The following is a 22,678-nucleotide window of genomic DNA, read 5'->3' on the forward strand; positions in this document are numbered from 1 at the left end:
TCCAATGGTACTATTTCAAAGAAGTGGGGTGCTATCCTTAGCTGTGTTGAGGAATATTTATCTCTATGTTAACATTGCTCAAACACATTACTAATTGTAATGTGGAAATTTAAAGGGAGCTTGTTGCACTGCACTGCACACTTTGTGGGTTACAACAGTGACAATGCTGCAAAAGAGCTCCTTTTGTCTGAAATGTTTTGGGATGTCTGGATGTGGAAGGTGTTTTATTTTCTATTTGGTGATCATTACACGGCTCAAAATGCAATGATTCATGAGGGTTGTTGCATTTATTTTTGCACCCAGTGATTATAAATACGCTTTTCTGTAGCTACATTTTTACATACTTGATTCATAACAACTGATAATAACACTATATTGCTGTTTTTTCCCCCTCCCTATCCTCTCCAGGTTTTACCACTCACCCCACCCCCTTTTCAGCTAACCTGTGTGGAAGATAGAAACTCTTTGCGGAGTTACAAGCATTAGTTGGTATCTTAGTAAATAGGCATAATTGAATGTATAAGCCTGGATATGAACACTTCTACTCATAGCCGAACCTAAAGTGGCCAGGTATCCATCCATCCTCAACCAAGGTGTAAGAGCTAAATTGTGATCAGAAATGAAGATGCAGTCAGCTTGATGGCAAATGGGGAGAAATTGCTTCAGTTGTATATCATAAGCAAATCTCGTGTGTGTGTGGCTTGATGGTAAGCTACAGCTGTGACATATCATTCCAAAAACTCTACTCATTGACAGGTGAATGGTATATTTTACACCACGTAGTTTGAAATATTTGGGATTCAACCCAAAACGGTTTACTTATCCAAAGTAAATGAAGGCTTTCTTATCCTTAAATTTCCTTTTCTTTTCCCATGTCTATAGGGAACATGGGTCTGGTTACGAGAAAATGAACAGCTCCTTCCAAGTTTGGTTTTAAGCTGTGGAGGTGGAGTGATCAACTTCAGTACAAGCTGTGGTCAGGTGAGTGAAATTGGGCAAAGGGTTGACCTGATTCTGTAATTGGAAAACCTTTTGGGTTTATTGTTCCATTTCTGTTTCAGACCATGCCTCAGATTTGAAATTCCAGCTCAGATGAAACATGGAGAACACTTGAATTTGTCTCAGCTGAGACAACTTTTAAACAATGATAGATACTGAGACAGTAGGGGATGAAAAGCTCAAAGGGGAAGCCTATGGTTTATATGTCTGTCTCATAGGAATCTCCCTGGCCTGCAGAGAAATCTTTTTGAAGTATATGAAAAGAATTTGCTTCTCTTCTTCATGCAATAATCCTGTATGACAGTGAATTTCACTAGGATTGAATGTTATGACTGTGATCAGGATCCAGATTATGTAATCACATTCTAAACTTTTTAAATTTTAGTGAGATGATGCTGCAATAGGTTGCCCCAGTCATACTGCTAAAATTAGGGCAGGTAGAAACCTGTTCAAAATGAAGATGGAAATGCCTGTCACATTCCCATGAATCAGCCGTGTTAAATCTGAACCCATGTTTCTACAGTGCTTCTCTTCCCATTCCTTTTTGGTTAATCACCAGCCTTATGTATGTCTTGATGACTTAAGTCAAATTTTTTTTAATTGAACTAGGAACAAAACAAAACCTGAATTAACATTTATAATAGAACCCGAAAGAACTATGTGATGCTTCTGGATGCATTGGAGAATAAAAGCTGTTAATGTGGAGGTAACTAGATGAGGTCTGGTTTAGTGCCACATATTTGCTCTTGTCTGTTCAAACTGGGGATATTGGAAAAATTGCAGATTTAGGCAGGAAGTGATTGAACAAGATGTGAGGAAAAGAAATTGAGTGGACATAAGTATGCTCAATGAAGCAGATTCTGGATGAAACACTGCATCAGCCACATTTTGTTTATGGGTTTTAGCAAGGAGCTGGAAGCAGATGTTAGGGTTTGGAGAACCATGAGCTTTAAGATTGTGGAGGTTCAAGGGAGGATGAGTGTATAATTAAGTCAGTGACATTTCTTGGTCTCTGATGTTCAGTGGTAAGGCCATGATACTGGTAGAGGTAGCAGAAGTGTCGGAGACACTTGGATGAGAGGTCATTTTGACATTAACTCTCTGGAGATGCTGACTGACCTGCTAAGTATTTCCAGCATTTTTACTTTTGTCTTATTTGGTAGAAATTGTTCTGTGACGTCAAGATAATTCAAGAAGAAAAGAGGAGTACAGCACAGGAACAGGCCCTTCAGTCCTGCAAGCCTGTGCTGATCTTCAAGCCCTGTCTAAACTTAAAAAAAACTTTCTGCCATTATTCAATCCGTATCCCTCTATTCCCTCTCTATTCATGTACTTATCCAGATGCCTCTTAAATGTCGTCAATGTGCCTGCTTCCACCACCATTCTGGCAGTGCATTTCAGGCTTCTACCACGATTTATATGGAAAGACTTTCCTTGCACATCTCCCTTAAATTATTGCCCTCTCACCTTGAGCTTGTGATCCCTCATAATTGAAACTTCAACCTTTGAGGAAAAAGCCTCTGACTATCCACCCTATCTATTCCTCATAATTTTGTAGATCTCTACAGATTTCCTCTCCACTGACGTTATTCCAGTGAAAACAATCCTAGTCTCTTTAATCTTTCCTCTGTTGTCAGTGCCCTTGCAACCGGGCAACATCCTGGTGAACCTTCTCTGCATTCCATGTCCTTAGGGTAACTTGGCGACAAACTGCACACAGTATGCTGCCCAACAGGGGTTTTATATAGCTGCAACATGGTTCGCCAACTTTTGCACTCTGTGCCCTGGCTGATGAAGGCAAGCATGCCATATGCCGCCTTAATCACTTTGGCCACTTATGTTGCACTTTTAGGGAACTGTGGACCTGCACGCCCAGTTCCATCTGTTTGTTAATGTTCTGATGGGTTCTGCCATTAACAGAATAATTCACACTTAAATTTGATCCTCCAAAGTGCATCACCTCGTATTTGTCTAGATAAATCTCCATCTGTCATTTCTGTGCCCAAGTCACCAATCTATCCATATTATGTTGTATCCTTTCACAATTGTTAGCACTAACAGCAACTCTACCAATCTTTGTCATCTGTAAACTTGTTAATCAGACCACCCACATTTTCCTCCAGATCGTTGATGTATACTAAAAACAACAGAGGACCTAAGACTGATCCCTGTGGAACACCACGAGTTTCCAGTTTCCAGTCTGAAAAACATCCTTCCATTGCTAGCCTTTGTCTTGTATGACCAAACCAGTTTTGTTTCCATCTAGCCAGCCCACCCTGAATCCCATGTGATTTTAGGTTTTGTACCAATCTGCCATGTGGGATTTTATCAAATGCCTTACTGAAGTCCATGTACACTACATCCACGGCTCTTCCCTCATCAATTATCTTTGTTCCCTCTTCAGAACCTTCGATCAGGCTGGCTAGACATGACCTTCCTTGTACAGTTCCCTGATTGTAAATAGCTACCAAAATTCCTAGGTCAGAAGAAAGGCATTTCTGACCATTTTGTGTTGGCTTTCTTCAGCAGTTTGCATACTGAGTCTAAATACATCTTTAAGATGTGTTCAGCTGATTGGCTGACTGAAAAACACTTAAGGGATCCTCAATGGGATAGCAGTCGTAATGTAGTAGAATTTCAAAGTCCGTTTGAGGGAGAGTAACCCTGGTCTCAAACGGGTGTCCTCAACTAGTAAATAAGAGCAATTAGAGGTATAAGGAAAGTTGTCGAAAGCAGACTGGGAAGAAAGACTGAAGGGAAAATCAGTGAATGAGCATGAGAGCATGAGGACATTTAGCAGGAATAGGCAATTCAGCCCTGCAAACATGCTTTGCCATATAATACAGTCATAGCTGATTTTTGCCTTGCCCTCAACACTATTTTCCTAACTGCTCTTCATAATCCTTCAACCCATTGCAAAGTAAAAATCTGTCTCTCCTCAAATTTATTTTGAGTCATTCAATCCCTACAGTGTGGAAACAGGCCCTTTGGCCCAACAAATCCACACTGATTCTGACAGCAAGCCCCCAGACCCATCCCCCTATAACCTACCTAATCTATGCATCCCTGAACATTACAGGCAATTTAGCATGGCCAATCCATCTAGCCTGCACATCTTCGGATTATGGGAGGAAACCGGAGCACCCAAAGGAAACCCATGCAGACATGGGAGAATGTGCAATCTCCACACCGACAGTCACCCAAGGGTGGAATCAAACCTGGCTCTCTGGTGCTGTGAGGCAGTGGTGCTAACCACTGAGCCGCTGTGCGCCTGGTTCATTCCTAATACTGGACTAGTGAATTCCACAGATTCAAGACCCTTTTGAGAGAAGTAATTCCTCATCTGTTTTTAAAATTTATTATACCTCATTCTAGATTGCTCCTAGATTGCAGCTGCAGATATTTAAGCAAATATTTCACTGTGCTCAACAAACATTTATTCTGGTCAAAAAGAAGGAACACATGAGAGGGATCAACAACCTGCGGTTAACAAAACTGGTCTTTGGAGTTTTAGTAACCAGCAGTAGATGACTTAAAGTGAATGCAGAGGGAGAAAATTGGTTTATGAAAGTCCAAGACTTGGAGATATATGGCATGGAAACAGACCCTTCAGTCCAACTCTGTGCCAACCAGATATCTGAAATTCATTTGAAGACAAACAACAAGAATGTTCACACCTCTATAAAATAAGAACTGACAGACACAGGAAAAAGCCGTTCTCACCCAAGGACTGAACTACAACTACAGGGATGTCAACAAAACGGAATTCCTAGCTACACTGGAAGCCACACTCAAGACCAACAACATCAACGAAGAAACACAACAAACCATAAGACTGACAGTAGTCCCGACACTAACCACTAACTTAACGCCCTGAACACATGGGGAAGACAAGCCATGGACGGATTAAAGAAGGACAAGAACATCACAATACTACCTGCAGACAAAGGGCGTATCGCAGTGATAATGAATAAAAGGGATGACATCTCCAAGACACAGGCACTGCTCGCCGACGAGAACACATACCGGCCAATACAGACTGACCAGATACCACAATTAGACAACAAAATCCTCTATATGCTACAAAGACTTAAACAAACAAAACAGATCAACAAAACAGACTTCTTGAAAATGAAACCCGAAGGGACCAACACACCCCGATTCTACGGACTACCTAAAGTTCCCAAGCCGGAAGTCCCCCTCAGACCCATAGTCTCCCTCCCAGGCACTCCGTTGCACAGATTAGCCAAATAACTACAAAGAAGACTTGGGCACCTAGTCAACAAGTCACCCCACTCTACCCGCTCAGCCCAAGAATTCCTCAACTTCATGAAAGACATAAAGATAGAGGGTGAAGAGACCATGATATTGTTTGATATCACTGCCTTATTCCTATCAATAGACATACCACTAGCAAGGGAAACAATGACAACGCCACTTGAACAAGAACATGGCCCAGTGAAACCATCTCCAAGGACAACATGCTCAAACTATTGGACTTACGCCTGACCTCCCACTTCACCTTCAATGGCCAAATATACGAGCAAGTCACCCATGGGATCACCTATCTCCAGACTCAAAACAGATGCAGTGATGCTAAGACTGGAAAGGATTGCCCTTCCGCAAATCCAATCTAAACTGTGGATACTCTACGTAGACGACACATTTGTCATTATGAAACAGACCAAATTAGAAGAGACACACAAACTTGTAAACAACACCGTCACCGGAATAAGATTCACCACAGAGGAGGAGAAGAACAAACCATTTCTGGACATCATGGTAGAGCACAAGACAAATGGGGAACTGCAAATGAAAGTACACCGAAAAGCAACATACACAGACCAGGTACCTAACTTCTATAGTATCAGAGATAATGGGAACTGCAGATGCTGGAGAATCCAATATAACAAAATGTGAGGCTGGATGAACACAGCAGGCCAAGCAGCATCTCAGGAACACAAAAGCTGACGTTTCGGGCCTAGACCCTTCATCAGAGAGGGGGATGGGGTGAGGGTTCTGGAATAAATAGGGAGAGAGGGGGAGGCGGACCGAAGATGGAGAGAAAAGAAGATAGGTGGAGAGAGTATAGGTGGGGAGGGAGGGAGGGGATAGGTCAGTCCGGGGAAGACGGACAGGTCAAGGAGGTGGGATGAGGTTAGTAGGTAGCGGGGGGTGCGGCTTGGGGTGGGAGGAAGGGATGGGTGGGAGGAAGAACAGGTTAGGGAGGCAGAGACAGGTTGGACTGGTTTTGGGATGCAGTGGGTGGAGGGGAAGAGCTGGGCTGGTTGTGTGGTGCAGTGGGGGGAGGGGATGAACTGGGCTGGTTGAGGGATGCAGTGGGGGAAGGGGAGATTTTGAAACTGGTGAAGTCCACATTGATACCATTAGGCTGCAGGGTTCCCAGGCGGAATATGAGTTGCTGTTCCTGCAACCTTCGGGTGGCGTCATTGTGGCACTGCAGGAGGCCCATGATGGACGTCATCTAAAGAATGGGAGGGGGAGTGGAAATGGTTTGCGACTGGGAGGTGCAGTTGTTTGTTGCGAACTGAGCGGAGGTGTTCTGCAAAGCGGTCCCCAAGCCTCCACTTGGTTTCCCCAATGTAGAGGAAGCCACACCAGGTACAGTGGATGCAGTATACCACATTGGCAGATGTGCAGGTGAACCTCTGCTTAATGTGGAATGTCATCTTGGGGCCTGGGATAGGGGTGAGGGAGGAGGTGTGGGGGCAAGTGTAGCATTTCCTGCGGTTGCAGGGGAAGGTGCCGGGTGTGGTGGGGTTGGAGGGCAGTGTGGAGCGAACAAGGAAGTCACGGAGAGAGTCTTGGAAAAATGTCTTGGGTGGTGGGGTTGGATTGTAGATGGTGAAAGTGTCGGAGGATGATGCGTTGTATCCGGAGGTTGTTGGGACCCCACCACCCTAGACATTTTTCCATCCCCACCCCTGTCTGCTTTCCGGAGAGTCCACTCTCTTCGTGACTCCCTTGTTCGCGCCACACTGCCCTCCAACCCCACCACACCCGGCACCTTCCCCTGCAACCGCAGGAAATGCTACACTTGCCCCCACACCGCCTCCCTCACTCCTATCCCAGGCCCCAAGATGACATTCCACATCAAGCAGAGGTTCACCTGCACATCTGCCAATGTGGTATACTGCATCCACTGTACCCGGTGTGGCTCCCTCTACATTGGGGAAACCAAGCGGAGGCTTGGGGACCGCTTTGCAGAACACCTCCGCTCGGTTCGCAACAAACAGCTGCACCTCCCCAGTCGCAAACCATTTCCACTCCCCCTCCCATTCTTTAGATGACATGTCCATCATGGGCCTCCTGCAGTGCCACAATGATGCCACCCGAAGGTTGCAGGAAAAGCAACTCATATTCCGCCTGGGAACCCTGCAGCCTAATGGTATCAATGTGGACTTCACCAGTTTCAAAATCTCCCCTTCCCTCACCGCATCCTTAAACCAGCCCAGCTCTTCCCCTCCACCCACTGCATCCCAAAACCAGTCCAACCTGTCTCTGCCTCCCTAACCTGTTCTTCCTCTCACCCATCCCTTCCTCCCACCCCAAGCCGCACCCCCATCTACCTACTAACCTCATCCCCATCTACCTACTAACCTCATTTCACCTCCTTGACCTGTCTGTCTTCCCTGGACTGACCTATCCCCTCCCTACCTCCCCACCTATACTCTCTCCACCTATCTTCTTTTCTCTCCATCTTCGGTCCGCCTCCCCCTCTCTCCCTATTTATTCCAGAACCCTCACCCCATCCCCCTCTCTGAAGAAGGGTCTAGGCCCGAAACGTCAGCTTTTGTGCTCCTGAGATGCTGCTTGGCCTGCTGTGTTCATCCAGCCTCACATTTTGTTGTCTTGGATTCTCCAGCATCTGCAGTTCCCATTATCTCTGATACAATTTCAAACTCACCGGCTTCCCGACAGGCTCCTGCTCCAAGCTCCCGCTCGTGCTGCTGCTGCAACCAGAAAAATCTGAGTTTTAGGCTGGTTTTATTCCATTGTTTGTTGCCACACTGACTATAAATTGTTATTTTGGAACAGAGTAACATGTATCTGCAAACAAACATATTGGATGAAATGATTCACCCCATAGGTTTATGACAGTGTAATAGGTAATTCAAGATATATGCTCGCACACAGACACACGCATACTCTCCATCACACACTGTCTCTCTTGTGTCCCTGTCCCGTCTCGCTCCCACGTACCTATCTGTGGGCTGATTTGTTTCAAGCTTTTTGTTGATTTATAGATACACTCTATTTTATTCAAAAAGGACACAATTTGTAGTCACAGTCAATCAGTGTGGTATTTTTAAAATTCCAGCTTTCGGAATGAAACCAGCCTGTTTCCCGGTTAAAACTGAGACAGATTTTGAGCAATGCCTCCCACCTACAAGTCAGTGTTTGTCCTGAGATGTCACTTTTGTATATTCCTACTCTAGTGGACAGTGAGGACACAAAGATCATCACCAAAGGGGCAGCAACCTCTTCCCTCGCTTTTGGTAGGAATCTTGGTTATATCCTGTTTGGTCCAGGGATGGCCCTCATGTTTTTTAAAATTTGTAGCACATCCTCCTTCCTAACATCAGCTTGATCGAGCATATCTGCCTGTTTCGTGCTGCCCTCACAAACTTCAAGGTCCCTCTCTCTGGTGAATTCTGAAGCAAAGTATTCATTGAGGATCTCCCCTAACTCTGCACACAAGTTCCCACCACTATCTCTGGCCCTATCCTCACTTTGCCATCTTCTTGTTCCTCACATAAGCATACAACACCTTGAGGTTCTCCTTGATCTTACCCACCAAGGTTTTTTCATACTCCCTTCTAGCTCTCCTATGCCCATTCTTCAGTTCCTTCCTGGTTACCTTGTAGGCCTGTTAGATCCCTGTCCAATCCTTGCTTCCTTCTTCCTCTTGACTGGATGTTTCACATGTAAGGCTCCTTCACCTTACCATCCCTTCCTTGCCCCAGTGAGACAAACCTATCCAGTACTTGTCGCAACTGTTCGCTAAACAACCTCCACATTTCTGTCATGCATTTCCCTGAGAACATCTGATCCCAATTTGTGCTCTGCAGTTTTTGCCTAATAGCATTGTAATTCCCCCTCCCCCAATTAAATACTTTCTCATGCCATCTACTCCTACCCCTCTCCATGACTATAGTAAAGGCCAGGGAGTTATGATCTACTATCATAATGCTCTCCCATTGAGAGATCTGACACCTGGCCTTATTTGTTGTCAAGCACCAAATCCAATAAAGCCTCCCCTCTGGTCGGTCTATCTACATATTGAGTCAGGAATCCTTCCTGGACACACTTCACAAAATCTGCTTCATCCAAACTATTTGCACTTAGGAGGTTCCAGTCTATATTAGGGAAGTTGAAGTCACCCATGATAACAACCCTATTACTTCTGCACCTATCCACAATCTGTCTCCCAATCTGTTCCTCAGTGTCTCTGTTGTTATTGGGGACTATAATAAAACTCCCAATGAAGTGACTGCTCCTTTCTTGTTTCTGACTACCACCCGTTCTGACTCACTGGACAAATCCTCTTCCATGACCTCCCTTTCTGCAGCTGTGATACCATCCCCAGTGCCACTCCCCTACCTCTTTTACCTAGTTCAGGTGCAACCCGTCCTTCCTGTACAGGCCCACCTTCCCCAGAAGGTATTTCAATCAAGCCCTCCCTCCTACACCAGCTCTGTAGCCACGTGTTCAGCTGCACTCACTCTCTATTCCTGGTCTTACTTGCCCTTGGCACTGGTAGTAATCCTGAGATTACTAGTCAGCTCATCCTGGCTTTTAGCTTCCATCCTAACACCCTATATTCACTTTTTTCAGGTCCTCGTCCCGTTTCCTAGCTGTGTCATTGGTACTGATGTGTACCACAGCTTCTGGCAGCTCTCCCTCCCCCTTAAGAATCCTGTAGAATCGATCCGAGACATTCTTGACCCTGGCACCCAGGAGGCAACATTCCATCTGGGAGTCTCGCTCGGTACCACAATAAATAGAAAGCGGGACATGACACCAGCGCTTCATCAGAGGCTGACTGATGATGTTACCTGGAATGGTGACGAAACGTCTGAAAACTAACCTTGCAGCTCAGTGAGTAAACTCACATCCAGAAACTCAACCTGAGCTACAAATCTTCTCAAAACTCGCTAACAATATCTCCTGTCTGATCCTCGAACCATTGAATCTCCTATCACTATCGCTCTGCTACTTTCCCCCTTCCCTTCTAAGCCACAGAGCCAGGCTCAGCGCCAGAGAACTGGCTGCTATGGTTTTCCCCTGGTAGGTCTCCCCCCCACTCCCCCAACAGTATTCAAGGCGGTAAACTTATTATTGAGGGAACGGCCACAGGGGATCCTTGCACTGCCTGCCTAGTCCCCTTTCCTCCCTTGACAGTCACCCAGCTACCTTTTGTCACACCCAAGTTACACAACAATCTCCCTATCACCCCTATCTATCACCCCCTCAGCCTCCTGAATGATCCGGAGTTCATCCAGCTTCAGCTCCAGTTCCCTAACATGGTCTGTGAGGAACTGGCGTTGGGTGCACTTCTTCCAAATGAAGTCAGGAGAGATACTAGTAGTGACCCATACCTTCCACATCCTACAAGAGGAGCATGCAACAGCCCTACCATTCATTCCCCCTCCTCTAGATTGCCAAAATAAGGAAAAAGTAAGCTTACCTTTCTAACCCTGGTTAGAGGAGAAGGAGGATGTGTGGGAGACACTACATGTGAAGTGTTCTGGTTTAACCAATGTCTAAATATAATAGTTCACTTCCTGGCTCGCACTCTCATCTTTTCCACTGCTCAAATCAAGAAGACCCTTGACTCACGAGGCAAGTTATTGTAAGGAAATTTTATCTTCCTGGTTGCCCCCTGGCTCCCCCTCTCACCTCTTCCACTGCTCAAATCAAGAAGGCCGCTAATTCACATTTTTAAAAAATCATGCTAATTTGAACTTGTTGCTTTCTACAGGTCTACTTGCAGAACTAAACTTCTTTTGTTTCCTAGTTGATAAGCTGATCTCATTCTTCAACATGGTGCAATGTTGCATAATTTTCAATGTTTTCTGCCTGCATCCGTTCAGATTGAGCTGGATAACAGCCAGAAACTGTGTTTACCCACTTCTTCTGAATCATTATACCTGCACCTGTAATTCTGCTCTTCTCTCAACAGTCAGTGAGTCGTTCATAAGATTGTAACACCATAAGAAAAAGGAATAGGATGAGGCCTTTTTGTTCCCTCGAGCTGGCTGTACCATTGAGTAGGATCATGGTTGATTGGACACTCCTCACATCCACTTTTCAAGATTTTTATCCAGGAACCCTTGATTCTCTCACTGATGAAGAATCTATCTATCTATCTAAGTCTTAAACATACACAAGGACTGTGCCCTCAAGGCTCTGTGGCAAGGATCTCCAAACATACTGAACACACTGTGGGAGGAAATTCCTTCTCATCACAGGAGACATGAGCAGGACATCCAAGTGTGTCCCTCCTGGCAGTGCGGGATTGCCCTGTGGCTATACCCCTCTGAAGCAGAGATAGCATTTTCGATACCTTTTGGGGGTGGGTGGGTGTCCTTTTAGGGGAGGAAACAACAGTAACACCCAGAAACGTTGCACTATGATTGGTGCTGTTATACAGCAGTGAGAGTTGAAATGTAAGTGAACAACAGTTGGCATCTTAGCTAACCGAACAGTTAAATATGATCAAATGCTAATTTTGAGTTCATGTCCATTCTCTACTCAATGAGATCCGCCATCATGTATTAAAGGCCGAGATAGTGCTTTACTTGCTTGTGCTAAATGGAAAAGGCACATTGCTTAAAGTACAGAATATGGGAATGAAGGATGCGGCACAGTGACTCAGTGGTTAGCACTGCTGTCTCTCAGCACCAGGGACCAAGGTTCAATTACCCCCTCAGGTGACTGTGTGGAGTTTACACATTCTCCCCATGTCTGCGTGTGTTTCCTCCAGGTGCTCCAGTTTCCTCCCACAGTCCAAAGATGTGCAGGTTACTTGGATTGGCCATGGTAAATTGCCCACAGTGTTCAGGGATGTGTAGATTAGGTGAGTTACAGAGGGATGGGTCTGGGTGGGATGCTGTGTGGTTTGGTGTGGACTTGTTGGGCTGAAGGGCCTGTTTCCACAATGTAGGGATTCTATGATCTATGATGCAGACATGGTGAAGCGGCTTTCAGAAACCTACATATCAAGTAACTGTGTTTTCGCTGCGTGGAAATGCAAGTTTCAGACATTGATGATTTGAAAAATTTCTCTGTAAATCCTATGATGCTATGCATGCATGTTTAGTATTCAAAATTACACAATGTCTCAAAGAAAAAGACCTCTCCCCTGAAGTTTTTATCAATTGAAATAATTTGATTTGATTTTATATTCCAAAAAGACTTTAGATTAGTTTGGAAATATTTTCTCTACACCTTCTCCTCAATTGATAATCAGCAGTTGTAGTTTGGAGCTTACAGCCTCCATGCTTTCTGGTCTAGTATTTGTAAAACTTGTATAAAATTGCACACTTAAGCCATTAAATTCTTGTGGACTATGATCCAAACAATTGCCACAGGATAATGCCTTGTGATTGCCTCTACTATTGTCTCATGTTACTAAGGAGCTTTTAAGGCCGATCAAATGGTTTTTCTACGGGGTCCAGGCGGTAACCTAACCTGAAACCTATCCTGTATCCCCAGAGAGACCAATGATGCCACAGCCCCTGAAAGTGTTTTGCAATTATAAAAATCCATGGAATGCCAATATTTGGAGCAGTGCACTTTCTCAAAGCACTTTGGAACTTAATCTCACATGCAATGCATTTTACTCATTATCTTTTTGAAATGAAAGCTAAAAGATTTATTTATATTTGCTGTATTCATCTTTGACTCTCAAATTCAACTGTGCATCCACCATGTTTATGCCTGATTTGGTTATTAATTTTTATTTTAAACAGGTGTTCACTTATAAAGTAAATACATTAACCAGGGAAAAAGTGGTGACTATGCATCCGACGAGCATTGAAGGTGTCGAGGATATGGCAACCTTGGCAGAGCTGCATGAAGGGGCAATCATGCATAATTTACACATTCGATTTAAACAGGACAATATTTATGTAAGTTCAAAACGGCATACTGGTGTTGAAATCCAGTGATATCTGTACATGATTAACATTTCTTGTTTAGTAATTCAAATGTTTGAAGTGGATGTGGGCATGTGTATGACAAATTTGTGACAATCCTCTGCTGGGAGTGTAATGCGGAAATTGGGCGGAACAGATAATCTTTACAGTACTTGAAAATAATTGCACTTAAAGCTAGTGTACCTTTGACATGTCCGAGATGCAAGCAGTGACTACTAGTGGCAGTAAATTTGCATTCTAGCAATCTCCTGTGAAAAAGAAAGGATACTCTGATATTGCGGGTATTGATGTTGGATTAATATTGACCAGAATGCCAAGCAGTGACCCATGACAGTTTGTCAAACTACCAAAGAAGAAACAAAAAGAATCTTTCATGTGCACCTGAAAGAGCAGATGGGGGCTAAGGATTTAAAATCATATTTGAAAATACCTCAAATTGCATAGCTCACCTTCAATACTGTCTATACTGCTTCTCTGGATATGTGTGCTCACTTCTCTGTGGAGGACTTGAACGACGATTTTTCTCTATACAGATGAATGTCACCAACTGTTCTAAGACCCAAAGAGCATAGAGTAATAATTTTGCCTTGTTTCATGACAGATTTAAGTTTCTAAACAGCACAATATTCTTCTGAAGTGAAAGATTTTTGAAAATAAAATTGCAGGACAAAACGCACAGTTTTCCATGGTCTGAATGAAATGGGCTATGGCAGGGTGTGAGGTAAAATCATGACATGTTTAGCAACATCCGTTGAAATCATCTCATTGCATATTGTATGTTTTTCTCAGGCAGTGCAGCCAGATTCTTGTATGCCATGGTGAGTTCGCACAAGGTATTCATCATTGCTTATTAAATGCCTTGTTAATAGCACAACTTGCTGCAGGTTGCAGTCCTATCAAACTCATCACACAAACTGGACCTCGGGGAAACCTGATGTGAAAACCACAGTAGGTTTTTGGTGTCTTCAACTTAGCAACTTCTCCAAGATTGAGGTCATATGCATGTGGACAACTGTAGGTCTTGTGTCACTCATATGTTGGCTCTGCACTTTTACGGAACCATTACCATCATCCTGGCACCCTCATATGCGGTGTTACTGTGCCCTAAAAAGGCAGACTTGTTTAGAAGGGCACATGGGCAACCAGCACTGCACAGCTGTTTGAGTACAGCTACCACACAGAGGTGAGGATCCCTTTCGTGGTAAGAAACAGGGCTGCTCCCTTAATCCCAGCATATGTTCACCTGGTGCCTGCCAGCATGATTTGCACTGACAATGGGCAAAGTTGCACAACCAGACAAATGGCTACGCTGTTCAGCAGTCCTCAATCAAGGGCTTACCTTAGTGTGCCAAAACACGTGTAGTACCTGGGCTCAGCACTCATGGCAAGCAAATAGCAAATGCAGTTGACACTCTGAAAGTCACAGGGCTTATCCACAGGGGCACCCAACAGCCAGGGGGCTCATCACCTTGTGTCAAGGGCAACCTTCTAAACCAGGCCCAGGCTTCAACCATGGTTAGGCATCCAGTCAAGAATGGTGTTGCATAGCCTGTGTCACTATGCCCTGAGTAGGTTACGATCAGCCAGAATTGGGGCCAACCTTCGGGTAGAGGCAGGGCGATTGTGCTAATAGGTGGACAACAGTCATCCTGTCCCAGAAATAAAGGCGGCTTGGGGAAAGAGCTGAGCAGGTAGTTATAAGCATGTGTGTTGCTTTGGTGATGATCTCGAATGAGGTCCGTTGGTTTAGTGAATGGGTATTTGGAAATCGGATAATTTTATGGTGCTCAGTAGTGCATTAATTTGGCACAGAACCACTTGCTATTATTCCAATTCTAATGCGCGTACAATGTTGAGAATGGCTGCAAAGGCACTTACAAAGGGTAAGGTAGACAGGCTACATCTGTGACCATTTGTGGTATTTGTAGGGAGCAACGTTAGCCTCCAACATGTGAAGTCTCAGCAACTCGGGCATGCAGGATCCCTATTCCCAGCCATTCTGCAGTATTTACCATCTGTGTCACACCTCCATCACTGCTAGGGAGCTTCCTCCACATTTATACTTCAGCTCAGACTGCCTACTGTTCAGCCAGCTATGTTAAAAGGTGGGGACAGATAACTGAGGTGATGAAATGAGCCAATCCAAAGCGCACACAGCGCTACCTTTTGCTCCCACACAAGATATTTGGCACTTGTGTGCCGTCAGCTATTGCGCCTTGTTATAGGCCAATTAGTGATGCTGCACAATGCAATAAAGTGTCCACAGTCAGAACTATCAAGACCATATTTTTGTATTTTTCTGTATCTTGAATTGTGGACTGCGATAGGAAAAGAACTATTGTTAAAACAAAGTATTGTTGAAGGATTGCTGTACATTTTTTAAAAACAAATAACCTCGCACTTATTGTAAATGCTATCTATATAGGTACTTGTTTATGTAGTAATTGAAGTCTGGTTACAGATGATCTGGAGCCAGTGGCCTCTACAATTTAAGGCTTGGCTGGCAAGAAATAACTTTATTTGTCTGTGGACTAATGAATAGTTAGAGAAACTCAGAAGAGCCAGGAGGAGATATGAGAAGTTGTTGGCGGATAGGATCAGGGTAAACACCAAGGCTTTCTACAGGTATTTAAGGAATAAAAGAATGATGAAAGTAAGATTAGGGCCAATCAAGGATAGTAGTGGTAAGTTGTGTGTGGAGTCAGAGGAGATAGGGGAAGCACTAAATGAATATTTTTCAACGGTATTCACTCTAGAAAACGACAATGTTGTCGAGGAGAATACTGAGATACAGGCTACTAGACTAGGTGGGATTGAGGTTCACAAGGAAGAGGTATTAGAAATCCTACAGAGGGTGAAAATAGATAAGTTCCCTGGGCCGGATGGGATTTATCCTAGGATCCTCTTGGCATTGATCCTTAACTCGTCATTGTCTACAGGAATAGTGCCAGATGACTGGAGGATCGCAAATGTGGTTCCCGTGTTCAAGAAGGGGAGTAGAGACAACCCTGGTAATTATAGACCAGTGAGCCTTACCTCAATTGTTGGTAAAGTGTTGGAAAAGGTTATGAGGGATAGGATTTATAATCATCTAGAAAAGAATAATCTGATTCGGGATAGTCAGCACGGTTTTGTGAAGGGAAGATCGTGCCTCACACACCTTTTTGAGTTCTTTGAGAAGGTGACCAAACAGGTAGATGAGAGTAAACCGGTTGATGTGTTGTATCTGGATTTCAGCAAGGCGTTCGATAAGGTTCTCCACAATAGGCTATTGTAGAAAATGCGGAGGAATGGAACTGTGGGAGATATAGCAGTTTGAATCGGAAATTGGCTTGCTGAAAGAAGACAGAGGGTGGTGGTTGATGGGAAATGTTCATCCTGGAGACCAGTTACTAGTGGTGTACCGCGAGGGTCGGTGTTGGGTCTACTGCTGTTTGTTATTTTTATAAATGACCTTGATGAGGGCGTAGAAGGATGGGTTAGTAAATTTGCAGAGGACACTAAGGTCGGTGGAGTTGTGGATAGTGACGAAGGATGCTGTGGGTTGCAGAGAGACATAGATAAGCTGCAGAGCTGGGCTGAGAGGTGGCAAATGGAGTTTAATGCAGACAAGTGTGAGGTGATGCACTTCGGTCAGAGGAACCAGAAGGCAAAATACAGGGCTAATGGTAAGATTCTTGGTAATGTAGATGAGCAGAGAGATCTCGGTGTCCATGTACACAGATCCTTGAAAGTTGCCACCCAGGTTGACAGGGCTGTTAAGAAGGCATACAGTGTTTTAGCTTTTATTAATAGAGGGATCGAGTTCCGGAACCAAGAGGTTATGGTGAAGCTGTACAAAACTCTGGTGCGGCCGCACTTGGAGTATTGTGTACAGTTCTGGTCACCATATTATAAGAAGGATGTGGAAGCTTTGGAAAGGGTGCAGAGGAGATTTACTAGGATGTTGCCTGGTATGGAGGGAAGGTCTTACGAGGAAAGGCTGAGGGACTTGAGGCTGTTTTCATTAGAGAGAAGAAGGTTGAGAGGTGACTTAATTGAAACATATAAAATAATCAGAGGGTTAGATAGGGTGGATAGGGAGAGCCTTTTTTCTAGGTTGGTTACAGCGAGCACGAGGGGGCATAGCTTTAAATTGAGGGGTGAAAGATATAGGACAGATGTCAGAGGTAGTTTCTTTACTCAGAGTAGTAAGGGAATGGAACGCTTTGCCTGCAACGGTAGTAGATTCGCCAACTTTAAGTACATTTAAGTCGTCATTGGACAAGCATATGGATGTACATGGAATAGTGTAGGTTAGATGGGCTTGAGATCGGTATGACAGGTCGGCACAACATAGAGGGCCGAAGGGCCTGTACTGTGCTGTAATGTTCTATGTTCTAACAATAATAAGGTCCTTCTACCCTTCAGCAATTGTGATTGGTTCCCAAGAATTGGAAGCTTGGGATGGAATGAGATAAGCAAAAGCTGAGAGATCTCTGCAAGGGCAGGAGTTGTCTATTTTCTCAACAGATTTAAAGAAAATCTTAAGTCTGAAGGAAGTCAATTTATTTTTCCTTTTGTCAGTTGCTATAAGCTGTGGCTGTTAACCAGACAGCCAGAAAGTTTGAGTGTGAACCTGCTATGCTGCACTTCCTGCAAGCAAATGAAAGTGTCTTGCTGCTGCTTGATTCTTGTCTTGTGCTGACAGTCAAAAAGAATATCTCAGTGAAGCTTGTGGACAGGGGCTGCCTTTTCATTTGTTTCTTACCCCCTCGACACCATTTTTCGCTCTCTGTCTTGCTATTTATTTCTATACAGGGAGTTTTATTCAGGAGTTATTTTCAACTGGTTGGGCTATATGTTCACAGTTCATAATTGTTCACCTATAGCTGAAAACTATGCTGGAACCTGGTCTGCAAACATGGATCTAAATGACAGGTAAATTAGGGAATTTTGGTATTTCTGTTAGAATCTTTAACTTTGAGTTTTTGAGACTCCAGGAATAGCAGGGCTTCATTCCCGTCTCTGTACGCGGTGAGGCGTAACAAAACAGACAGGGTCAACTGCCTGAACAATGGAAAGCAACTGCTTGTGAAGTAAAACTATTTACATAATATCATGTGCAAAACAAGTTACTTATATAACATGGCCTCCTGCACTGCCACAATGATGCCACCCGAAGGTTGCAGGAACAGCAACTCATATTCCGCCTGGGAACCCTGCAGCCATATGGTATCAATGTGGACTTCACCAGTTTCAAAATCTCCCCTTCCCCTACTGCATCCCTAAACCAGCCCAGTTCATCCCCTCCCCCCACTGCACCACACAACCAGCCCAGCTCTTCCCCCCCACCCACTGCATCCCAAAACCAGTCCAACCTGTCTCTGCCTCCCTAACCGGTTCTTCCTCTCACCCATCCCTTCCTCCCACCCCAAGCCGCACCCCCAGCTACCTACTAACCTCATCCCACCTCCTTGACCTGTCCGTCTTCCCTGGACTGACCTATCCCCTCCCTACCTCCCCACCCACACACACTCACTCCACCTATCTTCTTCACTCTCCATCTTCGGTCCGCCTCCCCCTCTCTCCCTATTTATTCCAGTTCCCTCCCCCCATCCCCCTCTCTGATGAAGGGTCTAGGCCCGAAACGTCAGCTTTTGTGCTCCTGAGATGCTGCTTGGCCTGCTGTGTTCATCCAGCCTCACATTTTATTATCTTACTTATATAACATTGTTAGCTGTAAGCCCCATGTGCCCTTAGCATAATTTTCTCCACTTTGTCATCTTGTTATGATGCATAGATCTGCTCACCACTCGTGGTAGAAGAAGCATGCTTCAGAAAGGAACCTGTTGACCCTGAATGTTTGTTGTTGGCAGTCCCAGGGATTTCGCTGGGCCAGATGTACTGAATATGATTATAGAACATAGAACAGTACAGCACAGAACAGGCCCTTCAGCCCACAATGTTGTGCCGACCATTGATCCTCATGGATGCACCCTCAAATTTCTGTGACCATATGCATGTCCAGCAGTCTCTTAAATGACCCCAATGACCTTGCTTCCACAACTGCTGCTGGCAACGCATTCCATGCTCTCACAACTCTCTGCGTAAAGAACCTGCCTCTGACATCCCCTCTATACTTTCCACCAACCAGCTTAAAACTATGACCCCTCGTGCTAGCCATTTCTGCCCTGGGAAATAGTCTCTGGCTATCGACTCTATCTATGCCTCTCATTATCTTGTATACCTCAATTAGGTCCCCTCTCCTCCTCCTTTTCTCCAATGAAAAGAGACCGAGCTCAGTCAACCTCTCTTCATAAGATAAGCCCTCCAGTCCAGGCAGCATCCTGGTAAACCTCCTCTGAACCCTCTCCAAAGCATCCACATCTTTCCTATAATAGGGCGCCCAGAACTGGACGCAGTATTCCAAGTGCGGTCTAACCAAAGTTTTATAGAGCTGCAACAAGATCTCACGACTCTTAAACTCAATCCCCCTGTTAATGAAAGCCAAAACACCATATGCTTTCTTAACAACCCTGTCCACTTGGGTGGCCATTTTAAGGGATCTATGTATCTGCACACCAAGATCCCTCTGTTCCTCCACGCTGCCAAGAATCCTATCCTTAATCCTGTACTCAGCTTTCAAATTCGACCTTCCAAAATGCATCACCTCGCATTTATCCAGGTTGAACTCCATCTGCCACCTCTCAGCCCATCTCTGCATCCTGTCAATGTCCCGCTGCAGCCTACAACAGCCCTCTACACTGTCAACGACACCTCCGACCTTTGTGTCGTCTGCAAACTTGCTGACCCATCCTTCAATTCCCTCGTCCAAGTCATTAATAAAAATTACAAACAGTAGAGGCCCAAGGACAGAGCCCTGTGGAACCCCACTCACCACTGACTTCCAGGCAGAATATTTTCCTTCTACTACCACTCGCTGTCTTCTGTTGGCCAGCCAATTCTGTATCCAAGCAGCTAAGTTCCCCTGTATCCCATTCCTCCTGACCTTCTGAATGAGCCTTCCATGGGGAACCTTATCAAATGCCTTACTGAAGTCCATATACACCACATCCACAGCTTGACCCTCATCAACCTTACTAGTCACATCCTCAAAAAACTCGATAAGGTTTGTAAGGCATGACCTACCCCTCACAAAGCCGTGTTGACTGTATTTGATCAAGCCATGCTCTTCCAGATGGTCATAAATCTTATCCCTCAGAATCCTTTCTAACACCTTGCAGACGACAGACGTGAGACTTACCGGTCTATAATTGCCGGGGATTTCCCTATTTCCTTTCTTGAAGAGAGGAATTACATTTGCCTCTCTCCAGTCCTCAGGTACGACTCCAGTGGAGAGCGAGGATGCAAAGATCTTCGCAAGTGGCGAAGCAATTGCATTTCTCGCTTCCCAAAGCAGCCGAGGACAAATCTGATCCGGGCCTGGCGACTTGTCAATCTTATATTAGGGCCAAGTTCACCCTCCATGGCTGGAACTTCGAATGGCCAGAGGAAGCAGGCTGGTTGAAAGTGGAGGGTCTGGCAACCTCTGCAGTCTCCTGAGTGGAGATTTTTGAGTGCCCTGTATGTGTTGCTCCACTTGCAGCTGAGTGCCTCCTAGCACTACCCTGTCTCATTGTGTGGTGTGGGCATCAGGAATGGGCTCAAGGCTGCATTCCCCACTCTGGCTGTACCTGACGATCAATGCATAGGGTGATGGAGTGCAAGAAGTCAAGATGTGTTCTTGACTGTCTAGGAGCCCTTGAACATGCTGGTCTGTGTTTCCATGGCAACCTCCAATCTGTCTGTGAAGGCAAATGGGCAGTCAAAAGACTCGGTACGCTGCAGCAGCGTCTGAATGATAAGAGGAAGTATGTCGCGGGACTGGATGTATCATTCCAGCTTCTCACCTAATGAGGTCCAGTTTCTCAGCCTGCTGCTGCTATTTCTTACTGCGCGTCTGGATAAAGTCCTTCAATACCGATGCCCCCGGGTCATCTGCTGTGAGGGGTCAGTAAATTCTTGCTTTCTAGCATATCTCTGATGGCCAATGGCCTGGGCACTTCTCTTCACTCATATGTGGACCTGCCTGTGTGTGAAACTCACAGCATGTGGTCCCACTTTGTCCATACCTAACGACCCCAACAACATGTTATCAGCTGTGCTGCTAGGGGATTCAGGAGGCAATCTTGATCCTTCTAGTTTCTTGGCATGTTCATCTATGGGGGTTGAGGAATCTTGTTCTGCAGGAGGCTTTGGGAGGATTTGGGGCAGCACGGTGGCTCAGTGGTTAGCACTGCAGCCTCACAGTGCTAGGGACTGGGTTCCATTCCAGCCTCGGGTAACTGTCTGTGCGGAGTTTGCACATTCTCCCCATGTCTGCGTGGGTTTCCTCTGGGTGCACTGGTTTCCTCTCACAGTCTAAAGATGTGCAGGCTAGGTGTATCGGCCATGCTAAATTGCCCGTAGTGTTCAGGGGTGTGTGGGTTATAGGGGCATGGGTCTGGGTGGGATGCTCCAAGGGGTGGTGTGGACTTGTTGGTCTGAAGGGCCTGTTTTCACACTGCAGTGACACTAATCTAATTAGTGTAAGGGCAACAGCCAGAAACCTTTGCAGCCACCAGTTAGTATTGGTAATAAAAACAGAAATTGCTTTAAAAGTTTAGCAGGCCTGGCAGTATCTGTGATGAGAAATCAGACCTAACATTTAGGGTCTAGTGACCCTTCCTCACAGCTGATGATAGCTGGGATTTCCCCTTTATTCAATTGAGGATTCCCCAGCACTGTAGTTGACAGGGCCCTCAACCAGGTCTGACCCATTGTCTGCGCTCCTGCCCCACTACCTCCTTCCTCCTGTAACAGCGATAGGGTTCCCCTTGTCCTTACCTACCATCCCACCAGCAACTACTTCAAGAAGCTCATCAGGGGCCATTTCTGCCACCTCCAGCAAGATGCCACCACCAGACACACATTCCCTTCCCATCTCCTGCTTGTCTTCTGCAGGGGCTGTTCCCTCTGGGACACCCTAGTTCACTTTTCCTTCACTTCCAACACCAGTCCCCAGCACCCCCTTCCCCTGCCAGCCCCACACCATGTTCCCTGGCAACTGCTGAAAGTGTAACAAGTGCCCACTTGCCTCTTCTGTTCCCACTATTCAAGGGCCCAAACAGACCTTCCAGGTGAAGCAGCATTTTACCTGAACTTCTCACCATCTAGTCTACTGCATTTGCTGTTCACGATGTGGTGATCTGTATATTGGGGAAACCAATCATAGACTGGATAACCGATTCGCAGAATGTCTGCGTTCAATGATGCTACCAGACCTGCTGAGTTTTTCCAGCAATTTCTGGTTTTGTTTCTGATTTACAACATCCACAGTTCTTTCGGGGTTTTTTAGTTAGTGCTGGTGTTTGATACATTACAGTGACTTGCTTGGTCAGTGTGAATGCTGAAGTGAATGACAAGTGTTACTTACTTGGGTGTTTGGATGTGGATTTCCTGTCTTCTGCTAG

The 22,678-nt window shown here is 45.2% G+C and overlaps 1 protein-coding gene across 1 annotated transcript in view; it reads left to right on the plus strand.

Moving 5' to 3' along the window:
- myo10 (myosin X) overlaps nt 1-22,678 on the plus strand; it is a 457,994-nt gene that overhangs the window by 70,149 nt on the left and 365,167 nt on the right. The window contains exons 2-3 of the mRNA XM_059653796.1: nt 883-981; nt 12,999-13,157. Coding sequence (XP_059509779.1) covers nt 883-981; nt 12,999-13,157 — 258 coding nt within the window. The remainder of the gene's footprint in view (nt 1-882; nt 982-12,998; nt 13,158-22,678) is intronic.

This window comes from Stegostoma tigrinum, chromosome 2, assembly GCF_030684315.1.
Source record: "Stegostoma tigrinum isolate sSteTig4 chromosome 2, sSteTig4.hap1, whole genome shotgun sequence".
NCBI classification, from domain to species: domain Eukaryota; kingdom Metazoa; phylum Chordata; class Chondrichthyes; order Orectolobiformes; family Stegostomatidae; genus Stegostoma; species Stegostoma tigrinum.